General features: G+C 43.8%; 1 protein-coding gene across 1 annotated transcript in view; it reads left to right on the top strand.

Moving 5' to 3' along the window:
* Window positions 1-11717, top strand: part of LOC143017920 (uncharacterized) — a 315973-nt gene extending 304256 nt beyond the window's left edge. The window contains exon 9 of the mRNA XM_076172960.1: window positions 11225-11717. Coding sequence (XP_076029075.1) covers window positions 11225-11693 — 469 coding nt within the window. The 3' untranslated portion in view covers window positions 11694-11717. The remainder of the gene's footprint in view (window positions 1-11224) is intronic.
* Window positions 11718-12103: the final 386 nt, after the last annotated feature.

The raw sequence follows: 12103 nt of genomic DNA, 5'->3' as shown, positions 1-12103 counted from the left end.
CGAGAGGCCCAGGTGCCTGTGGCGGAGCAGCTCTGAAGTCGACATCCGTCACTCGGTCCACCACCTCCGCCGTCGTCGCCACCGCCGCTGCCGCTACCGCCTCCACAACCGCACCGCCTGATCATTTCTCCTCCTCCCGTATTCTACCTACAATTAATATAATCTCACTTCTGCAACTATCTACGGTAGCAAAACAAGGAGTGGAAACGTGGCTCGGCGCAGTGTTTCGTCGTCTGTTTCTGCTGCGCCCGATCTAAAGTAGCAATAACACAGAGTAGCCCCCACACGGACTGGTGCAATGAAATACCCCAACACGTGCACAACTAAGCAGACGTAGTGGTCCGCTAGCACCGGAACAGGGCCGGGGTGTGATAGCTGCTGCACAAGGGTTCTCAACCAGAAGGGGGGGGGGAGAGAAATCCCCCCTAGAGCGTGGGGGGACCGTTTTCGGATTTCGGTTGGGGAAACTCGCATCATGGATTTCCATACTCAAACTATTGCCATATTGATATTTCTACAAATTACAGTTTGACAGATTCTACAGTCCACTTAACCTCATCAGCAAGACATTACACTTTTTATACACGGGGTTGAATTAACGGTGCAGATCGGTGTCCTTTTGCTTCGGACAGGTCTGCAAGAGAGGACTGGAGAAAAGGGTCCTGCAGGAGACAACAAAGGCTGAGGACCTCTCCTGTTTCCCTCTCCATTCCGACTCAGTACATTTCCTTCTCCCCCGCAGAGCAACGAAATCCTCACGGCTTTCGTGGACAATCGAATTTACTTTATCAAAACTTAGGCTTACAATTAACCAGCACTTCAGCACTCTGTTTGAATGATCCAAGGTGCCACTTTATTCAGATACACTCAAGTCGACTTATGAATGTTAAAGCGATGCGTTACCCCTTTCCATGCATTACGCTGGATCGCTGGTTCCGACCTGCACGGTGTATCGTTTGTCCCTTAAATCGTACAGACACTGTTCTCGACGCTCTCCTCCTTCCAGCTGGATTACTGCAGTCCTCCTGGTGCTTCGTTTCTCGTCTGCAGATGACGAAGATAAAACGGGTTTCTTCTGGACGCGTTTCTCTGGAATACAATTAGAGAAATTAGTTCATCGGCGCTGTGCTAACGTGCATTGGCATGTTTCAATTCGCATGTGATACTCGTATGGTTTAACGTCACAAACTCCCCCCTATCGGAAGTCTAGGACGGTGCTCCTCACAAAGGACTTTATAGCGTGGAATTTAATGAACCATGCCCCTGGTTCAACTTCGCCGGTGGCAGGATTCGAACCGCCATCCCTCTCGACCTTCGCCGCAAGTAACGGCGCCCTAACTTGGACAGCCAGAGAGCTCCCTATTCGCATGTAACTGAAAAAAAAATGTTGCTAATGTTTCTCTTGGTAACAGAAGTAACAAAGAGATTTAATTTATTTATGACTAAGTCCTACTACGATAACTTCCACGTCCTCTTTGTTCACCAGATAAGAAGCCTGTGCAACACAAAATCTTTGGGAGTTTATTTTCTCACCTGTTCATTATATTTATCTAATGACGACGATGGAGTTCTCTATAAGCTTTATTCTGGCGAACGCCAACAGATTTTGTTCACTAGAGGGCAAGAGCCTTTGCTACGACGGCGTTCTTTGGTGATTTTCTTCTGGCTAAGAGGAAACAGATGCGATGCAGCTGAGAGCAGGATTCCTGTTCTTTCTTTTCATATCATCTTCCTCCTTGTTCCTGAACATATTCTATGTGATTAGGTTGGAAGTTTCTCTCCATCTATCTCTCCTTCCATCTCTCTCTCTCCCTCCACCTCTCTCTTTCCACCTCTCCTTCATCTCTATCTCTCCCTCCATCTCTCTCTCATTCCACCTTTCTCCTTCCAGCTCTCTCTCTCTCTTTCTCTCTCTCTCTCTCTCTCTCTCTCTCTCTCTCTCACTCTCTCTCTCTTTTCACCTCTCTCCCTCCTTCCCTGCATCTCTCTCTCTCCCTCCATCTCTCTCTCATTCCACCTCTCTCCTTCCATCTCCCTCTCTCTCTCCCTCCCTCTCTCCCTCACTCCCTCCTTCCCTGCGTCTCTCTCTCCCTCCCTCCATTTCCCTCTCCCTTCCTCCATCTCCCTCTCTCTCTCTCTCTCTCTCTCTCCCTCTCTCCCTCCCTCCCTTTCTCTCTCCCTCTTTCCTTGCATCCCGCTCTCTACCTCCACCTCTCTTTCTTTCCACCTCTCCTTCCATCTCTCTCCATCTTTCTCTCATTCCACTTCTGTCCTTCCATCTCTCTCTCTCTCTCTCTCTCTCTCTCTCTCTCTCCCTCCTTCCCTGTATATCTCTCTCCCTCCCTCCATCTCCCTCTCCCTCCCTCCATCTCTCTTTCTCCTTCCTTCTCTCTCTCTTTCCACCTCTCTCTCTTTCCATGTTTCTCCATCTCTCTCTCTCCATGAACCAACGTTACCACCTTTCAATGTATATTTACCAGATTTAGCATGGAGATCCATCCCAGAACAAAGCAAGAACCAAGAAAAAACTGGTCCTGGAAGGCTCAGTCTGCAGTAGTGCCTGTAGGGGTATCCGTTTAAGTGACAGATATTTCTTGACCTGTCAGTCTTGACGTTGAGGACGTCTTTTTTTCTCTCTCTCTCTTTTTTTTTTTAACAAACTATTGCAGAAACAACCACCAGTCGTCTGACGGATGGGTTGTTCTATATTTGTTCGTCAAGGCGTGCTGTTCTTGACATCCTCTTCCCTTGTTTCCGCATGACAGCCCTGACAACTCGTCCTTGACATGTTTCTCGAGGACAGTTCATCCCTCGCATGGCCGCTTCTGGACTTGTTCTGGAAGCACGCGGTGTTCCTTCCTACTCCTCTTGTCGGGAGCCTGACCGCTTCTGGACTTGTTCTGGAAGCATGCGGTGTTCCTTCTTACTCCTCTTGACGCGAGCCAATGGTGGGAGTTGGTAGTGGTCATGTATGTGTGAGGAAGGTAGGGGGTGTTGTTTCCTTCTAATATATAGAAATCGCCTGACGACATCCACAGTACGAATACACAAATCCAAAAATCTGGCCAGGGGTTTAATCGGGCCTCTAACAGGTCTCTACAGTCATGACAACGAAAAACATTTCACCAGGTTTCTCAATGTCTTCTCACCTCCTCATCATACTCCAGGTAGGGCAGTTGTCCTGTCAGTTGTGATGCCTTGCAAAGTTCCTCCATTGGATTTCGATCTCTGTAACTCTCTTCATCTTCTATCGTCTCCATTGTCTCTCCTCTCGTTTCTATTGCTTCTCTGATTCCATCTGCTCCTGAGTCTTCCTCTTGGCCTTGTCCCTCTCGGTGCCCAGAGGTAATACCTTGAGGGTACCTTTCTGTGTCCATCCTCATCTAAGTCTCTACAGTCATAACAACGAAAAACATTTCACCAGATCCCTCAATATCAACGAAAATATAACCGAAAAATATGTTCATACCACAATGTTAAATGTCTGTAAATCCCGTATTACAAAATCAAAATAATGTAGATTACTAAATTGGCGAATCAAGATGAGTTTGATTTACCTACACTTCGGAAGATGGAGCTCTCGGGAACTGGTAGGTAGGGATCTTCCTCGAACGTGCGAAGCCCGGGTTCGGTTCCCGTAGAGTCTTCCTCATTGCTCTTTCGTGGCTTCCCAACCCCTCTGTGCAAAGGTACGGTAGAACAGCAACGCCTTTCACTGTCACCCAACCAGTCTCGTCGAACAAATTAAATTGATCTCAGACTCCATTCCAGCAATCTCAAAACATCACACCAAACCCCCATGGTGAGGTACAGAGGTTGCATCCTCCTACAGGGGATAGACAGGTGGTTGGTTCTGCAGTGCACCATTAGTACTGAAGTAACCTGCAATAGCTTCTTATTCCTTTTCTTGTACACAATCCTCTTAAACTCTGCAATATAACTTTAATAAAAGAAGGGAAATTGTCGGGAAAATGTATGACAATAGACTGACATTTGACATCTTTTGAATTTGTAGGCGTTGATAACCCTTGGCGCAGTTTTCATAGGCTGAGGTTTTAAAGTGTACCTTTTTTCATTTGCATTTTTTGTAATGCAGCCGATCGCACAAATTTCGCGCGCACTCACGTATAGGAAAAAGCAACTCCGTCAACCGCGTAATCACAGAATTCAGCTTGATAAATATGCAGTGGTTTTCAATCGGCTGTTTTATTTGGTCTTTGGACTTTATGGTTTTAAAGAAGGCGTTTGACAGGATACAAGGATGGGGTGGTGTGGAAGGGATGATGATCAGTTTGTGAATTAGTGAATTAGTGGAAGAGTGATTATTTTGAGGTAAAGGAGGGGTTGTACCAGGGTTGTGTAATGTCGCCATGGTTGTTTTCAACGTATACGAGAATGGGGTGGTGTGGAAGGTAAACACAAGGGAGGATAGCCATGGGTTTGGAGTTTGTAAATCAGAGTTGAAGGGAGAAATGAGGTGAGGTGGAGAGTTGGCACACAGGGTCCATGAAAGAGTGCTGAGGTTGCTTGTGGATGTGGAAAGAAAGATTAGCGAAAAGAAAGTGAGAGGCAGAAGTGAAGAGAAGGAAGGAAGTTTAGGGCAACACGCACGCGCGAGAGCACACACACACACACACACATACACACACACACACACACTTACGCACATACTCACACACACACTCATACACACATACACGCACGCACACATACACACACACACACACACACACACACAGAAACACTCGTGGCGCAGTGGTAGAGTCCTCGGGAGCCACTACGGCGGTCCGGGTTCGAATCCCGCCGAGGACTGAAATAACTTTAGTATCGCTGCACTGAGAATCGTTACTCCAACTCTCGTGGGCGCGGAGTTGTGTGTGTGTGTGTGTGCGTGTAAGGTCACAGCATTACCCATAGATCGAGCATATATGAGCTCTGAGCTCTCTTCCGGGAGGGAAATAGCTATCGATCACAAGTCTAACACGTCATCCAAGACCATAGTGAATCACACAAACACAAAGGATTAAAGAAGTTCACGTTTCCATGTAGTTGCATAGGCACCTGGAATAGCTTAGAAGGCAAAATACTCCAGGCTGGAATAATCAGTGAATTGAGTTAGAGTATGATAATTGAAAAATAAGGATATAGAGGTACAGAGACCTAACCCCACAGGAGTTGCTCGGTCGGAAAGGTGTTTGTTTGGCATCGTGTAAGACCTCGGTTCGAGTCCCGGGGCGACTGTCGGGAATTTTTTGAACACTGGGATAGTTTGGGTATATGGAAAGAATGAGTAAAAAAAAAAAAAAAAAAAAAAAAAAAAAAACAGCTAAAAGAGTGGAGAACGTCATTAATTTAATATTGTTTTGTTATCATTTGTTTGTTTATTGTTATTTGCTTGATTCACATTTATTAGTTATATGTCAGTTTATCATTATTTACTATTTACCTGTTCGTTTATTATTTAACTATATGCATATATTTGTTTGTTTTATTATTATTCATATTATCATAATTTTTATTTATCTATTTATTTATCATTATTTTATTTTATTTTATTTATTTTTTTGCATCCGACCTAGTTATGGACCAAAAGGTCTCCTGTCGGCATGCTCCGCCTTTGTAATCCTATGTAAACTTTATGGAGAAACCGAGAATGTAGCGAATGGCTAAGGGGTTTAAAGAGGTGTTGGGAGCAAGAGGAATGTCTGTCGAGCAGGGGAGAGAGTCCAGGAGGCTGGTGTGAACGGAGAGTGGTTGTGAATGGATAAAAAACTGACGCGGCCCAAAAGGTTTTCTTCTTTACTCTGTAATCTCCATGTAGTGAATCGGTGGGGGTAACCCAAGTTCGGTTGTTGAACCCTGTTGTGAAGGTATTCTGTCTTGCTGCATTGCCTTTGGCCCCAGCATTGCGGTGGATCATAGGGATCACCCTTCATTCACAAGTAGCTAAGACAGAGAGGATAACAAATAGACTTTCGGGTGGGTGAAGGCGTGAATGTACACTTTGACTCAGCCATTACCCATATAAGAGGAGAAGAGCCTTTTCATATATGCAGGTATGTATGTATATATGTATGGGAAACTGTAATGTTGCAACACATTTGTAAATGTTCACTTTTAACCCACAATCGGAGAAATATCAGAAGTACAGGAGTTCCGTATATTTCGACTACTATCATTCTGCTGAAAAGGATTATAGATAGTAGTCAAAATATACAGTTTTCCTGTACTTCTGATATCATTTCTCCGATCGTGGGTTAAAAGTGAACGTATATATGTATGTATGCATTATTATTATGTTCATTATTTGTTTACCAACCTGCTTGGCTTTTCCGCTGGCAGAATTACCCGGCACGAGCTATGTTCTCCGCTCTCTGTCCATCCCTGGGGATTCGTACTTCTCATTCATTTCCAGAAGGCCTACATGCCCGCATGCATGGCGTCCTTTGTACTTCGGGTGTCTTTGTGTTTATCTTAGGCTTTGTTGTGTATATGCAGAGGGTGTGTGTGTGTTTGTGTGTGTGTGTGGGTGTGGGTGCGTGCACGTGTGTGTGCGTGCACGTGTGTGTGTGCGTGTACGCGTGTGTGTACGTGTGTGTGCGTGCACGTGTGTGTGTGCGTGTACGTGTGTGTGTGTGCGTGTACGTATGTGTGTGTGCGTGTGTGTGTGTGCGCGCGTGTGTGCATATATTTGTGCGTGTGTGTGTGTGTGTGTTTGTATATGTGCGTGTGTGCGTGGGTGTATGTGCGTGTGTGTGTATGTATTTGTGTATGTGTGTGTGCGTGTGTGTGTGTGTGTGTGTGTGTGTGTGTGTGTGTGTGTGTGTGTGTTTCACCATGGTCTTGGATCATGTGTTGGGCTCGTGGTCGACAGCTAATGCACTTCCGGACCAGAGGAGAGCTCAGAGCTTATATATGCCCGATCTATGGGTGATTTTGCGTGTGTGTGTGTGCGTGTGTGTATGTGTGTGTGTGTGTGTGTGTGTGTGTGTGTGTGTGTGTGTCTCAGTTTGAACACAGAACCCCAATCATCAATGTAGGAGAGTGAAACAATGTTTGTTCTATCCCAACTACAGTGTACTCGAGTGCAATAAAGATCAAAATATCCTTAGGCTGTTATCATACAAATATAAATTTTGTTTCCCATTATTTAATATGTCTGTTTGTACAGTATTCACGTCACTGTGGAATATGTTTCTTGTGCAGTAAAACGTGTTGAATAATCAACAACAAACACATCACCTGCAATGTAGAAACTATTCTGAATGAGTCAGGACCTTTCTTTGCCTATACCCAGGTAGAAAGTCGGACTGTGTTACGTGACTGTTTAATTCCATATGTAATATAATTATAGCTTACATAGTTTCATAGAAATAACCATTGGCACAGTGCCGATGAATCCTTCCCAACATATGATAGTTTCCGAGCCGTCCTTAAGATATTACTGTAAAAGAATTTTCATTTAACCATTGTTTGAGTTATCGTAAGCATGACAGTTACTAATTTAAACACTTTGTATTTGATGGATTTGTAATACGGTATAAATTATATGGTCCATTGTAGCACCGTTAAAACAGCCAGAATTAGATGCAGATATATTGTGTGTGTATATATATATATATATATATATATATATATATATATATATATATATATTTTTTTTTTTTTTTTATAGCTTATTCATTATTTTGATACGGTGAGATTGAGACATTGCATATTGTTATGCGACATCTTTTCTTATCAAATATAATTTTCACTATCTCACTCTTGGTATAACACACGATTATTCAGATGGTTTTCAATATACATAATACAGTGTGATTAGGATCAAAAGCAGTTTCATGGAGGTTTATTATGCAAAGGAGTAGAGCGCAAGGAGTAAATTCACAATAAGGCGACGAAGACAAGGTCATCATATTAAGACAGCAAGGCAGGACTCGTAGGAATGGATGTAAATTGGACAAATTTAGATTTAAAAAGAAAATAGGCAAGAACTGGTTCACTAATAAAGTGGTTAACGAATGTAATAGACTTAATAACTACGTAGCGAGCGTTGAAACTATTTGTTATCTAAAGAGAAGGTTAGACAACTTTATTGATGGGGATGATAGGTGGTAATGGACATGGAACTGCCTAGTCTAGGCTTTATGGTCTCTTGCAGTCCCCTTCATTCTTATGTTCTTATGTTCTGAGGCCATGTTAAAGAGAAGGTCAGATAACTTAATGGACGTTGATGATAGGTGGTCATGGACATGGAACTGCCTAGTGTAGGCCTCATGGTCTCTTGCAGTCTCCTTCATTCTTATGTTCTTCTGTTCTGAGGCCGTGTTATCGTGTGAGCGTTCCCTAACAGAACATTATGTAAGTGGTCCCTCAGAAGATTCTCGAAACCCTCTGACGACAAGACATACGACTCATTACGTAAATTGGCTTCTGGTCTCTTGTGCCACTCAGTCTCTACTGACCTCCCCTCCCCCTCTCCCCCTCTCCCCCCTCCCTCTCCTCCCCCCCTCTCCCCTCCTCGCCCTTTCTTCGTACACCTCACTTCGTCTTCCCTCCTTCGTCCGAATATTGGAGAAATTTAATTCAATCTCTTCCCTATAGAGAGACAATCTCTATTTCTAATTTTCCTCCTTCCATTCTACTTATCTACTAAGTATAACTACTCAACTACACATCATACAAACCCCATATACCTGTCTACCTCTGTTAGTCTGTCTATCTTCCTCGTCTGTCTCCCTACCTAGCAAACTCTATCTCTGCCATGAATTCCCTCCTTACTTATGTTATTGTATGCGCAGCATTTGATTATTATTCTTTATTTTCAAACATTCCGGTATTGAAACTCAGCCACCAGACTCCTAATTTCGAATTTTATAATTTCGTTTGAGAAAGTCCATAATAAATACGTATATACGTACAACCAGACACGTACACACGTACACACACACACAAATACAGATAACCTTGCGTGCACAAGCACACACATACAAACAGGGATATACATTTTTAGATCAAAATACAAAGGCAGACACACATTCATACTCGTGCACATAGATACACACACACACACACACACACACACACACACACACACACACACACACACACACACACACACACACACACACACACACACACACACACACACACACACACACACACACACACACACACACACACACACACACACACACACACACACACACACACGGAAATACACACATACACACTTAGATAAAAAACGCAAAGGGACGCACAGAATCGTAGACAAACATAGATACACACAAACACGCACACACACAAGCACACACACACAAAAACACACACATACACACACACACACACACACACACATTTAGTTTCAAGCACACAAAGGCAAGTACACAATCATACACAAATATACACACAAGCACAGGCGCACACACACACACACACACACACACACACACACACACACACACACACACACACACACACACGCACACATATCCCGAGAGGTAAAATAGTAAAACATTTTCGGCATCTTTGTAAAGAAGAAACAAAAATGTAACATCAGAAAAAAATGTTTGTCCGCATTACATATATTTTTTTATATTACATATGTCTGTTATTTACATAATTTCATTAGTCAAGTTGACCAGGGTTCAAATGAAGCTGGAATAAAATGAACAGATAGCCTCCAAGGTTATAGGTACTTAACAAAGAAGATAAGTGAACAGAGTTAATTTTTTTTTAGGAATTTACTCTATTCCCACGAAATGATGTTTCCTGGACTGGGACGAAGGCTTGAACAAGAAAATGGGAAGAATATGGATTGCTGCAGAAGATTAATGCGACATTTCTTTGATATGAATGATGGAATTATGAAAAGATGAAAGCAGAATTGAAAGGAAACAAAGGGCAGCAACCAAACTGGTTTCTAATCTGTCAGGTAAACCCTATGAGGAGAGACTAAAAGCTTTGGGTTTGCCAACGTTGAAGTATCGAAGAAAAAGAGGTGACTAGATTACATTCTTCAGGACGCTGAAAGAAATGGACATCATTGACAGAAAATATCTCTTCATCATGAATGAGAGGAATTCAGGTCATGAGAAAATACTGTGTTAAACGAATGTCGTTATAACGCAAAAGTGATCAAAGTTGCTTCCTTGCATACAATTTGTGGTAGGTTCCGATCCCTTGATACTTATTGCCAGCACAATGGTATCAGACGGGCGTCATGCGCACGTGAGTTCGGGATCGAGATTCTATGACGGTTAGATCTGGTTATTTGAAAGATATCATTGTAACTAATGATCTATTTTGTAATGATTACAATAGCGATAGAGATAAAATTTCGCTCAAATGCTGCCATGTCGGATGATGGGATTGGGGATTGGGTGACATTAACCTCTTCAATACGAATCAAATTCTCGCGGGCAGCATCACCTGCCTAATGTACGATGATTGGATGATACATCACAATACTCGCGTTATAAAATGTAAAGTTATAATTGTATTAATTGTTCTCTTTCACTGAATATTAATAACTACAGAAAATATGATCAAGCCAGTTCACAGAATATAGGGGTCACTCAGCTACAACTACAAGATAGAGGACTTAACAATCATGGATCGTAATTTGTGGTTACCTTCGCTTCCTTGTACACAGTTCGTAGCAGGTTCAAATCCTTGAATACCCTATGCCTGCACAATGGTAATAGACACTCTTACAGTCAGTGAGAGCTGGGTTCGGTTAATAGACTGAAAGAATACCTATGTATTTACACAACATTGGTTCGTTCGTATATAAGAGAAGTTTTCCAACTATACATGGCAGTTTCCAAATAATTTATATACATTTACACTTCTAGGTTTAATGGTGTAGTGTTAGATTATATTTCGCTAAGATAAGCAATCTGTGGTTATTGACGTAGTTCTTAAGTGATGCAGTCATTGATGCGGGTAGTATTTATAAATATTTCAAATGTACGTATATTCATTACCTGTTGGGCTCATTTTATGTCCTATTCAGACAGCATGCGTAATTCAACACCCTCCTACAGCATGGACATTCTACTTTTGCACGGTATCCATGTTTATCCACCCATATATATATATATATATATATATATGTATATATATATATATATATATATATATATATATATATATATATATGTATATATATATCCCGGCATGTCTGGGTGAAGATAGGCTACATCTTCCTGTTTGTCTTCAGAGAACATACCAACGTCCCTCTTAGGCTCTCCTCTAAGGTGAGGAAGTCTGCCCGCATCACAATGTACCCGGCTGCAGTAAAGAAACTAACTCATCTTCTGTTCTTCTTCTTCTCACCAGGCAAACTGGAGGCTTCGCCCAAGTGGTCGTCACCGCCCAGCAGTGTGTCCACCCCCGGCAGCCACAGCGCGGGCCCGGTCGGCCACGGGGGCTGCAGCTCGCCCCTCCTCGCCGCCGCGCCCATGGACAAGTCACCCTCCTGCTCTTCACCCGTCGCCCTCACCACCCTCACCGCCCACTCCACCTCCCACCACGGCCTGTCCTCGGCCATGGGTGCTATGCAGCAGCAGCAGCAGTCCCCCCACTCTCACCCACCTCCCCCACCACCTTTCTCCCTCCTCAACCATACTGTCAACAACTACGTGCTGCCAGACCCCTCAAAGTCCAATCTCATCTCGCAGCTCTTCTAACGGATGAGCTTTCGCCGCCTCCACCGACCTCACTGTCGCCGTGGCTGACGATCTTCTTCTAGAGCACCTAGAGGCGGATGTGAAGCTATTTTGGGGAAGAATATCCGAGGGGTGAAGGGAGGGGCACAAGTCCCTAACTACCACACCACTCCAGAAGTCGTATCAAAGGTGATGGTCCTTTTGGTGTGGTTGCTTCCCTGCTGGCCCTCTGCTGCTGCTGCTGCTGCTGTGGACGCTGTGTTGAAGAAGTCTCACCTGCTGCCGAAGGTTTCCGACTTCGTCGTTCCCCCCCTGCAGCGCGCGTGGAGTCTTGTCCCCCGACCCCCGTAGTTGATCCTTTCGACTGGTCGTCGGTCTTCGCGGCCACGAGACCCGTCGTGTGCCCCCGTGCATGTTGCATCCGCTTCGAT

Source organism: Oratosquilla oratoria, chromosome 33, assembly GCF_046742065.1.
Source record: "Oratosquilla oratoria isolate Oo_2021 chromosome 33, ASM4674206v1, whole genome shotgun sequence".
Lineage (NCBI taxonomy): Eukaryota > Metazoa > Arthropoda > Malacostraca > Stomatopoda > Squillidae > Oratosquilla > Oratosquilla oratoria.
The sequence above is the reverse complement of the archived record's forward strand: the minus strand, read 5'-3'. Positions and strand labels throughout refer to the sequence as shown.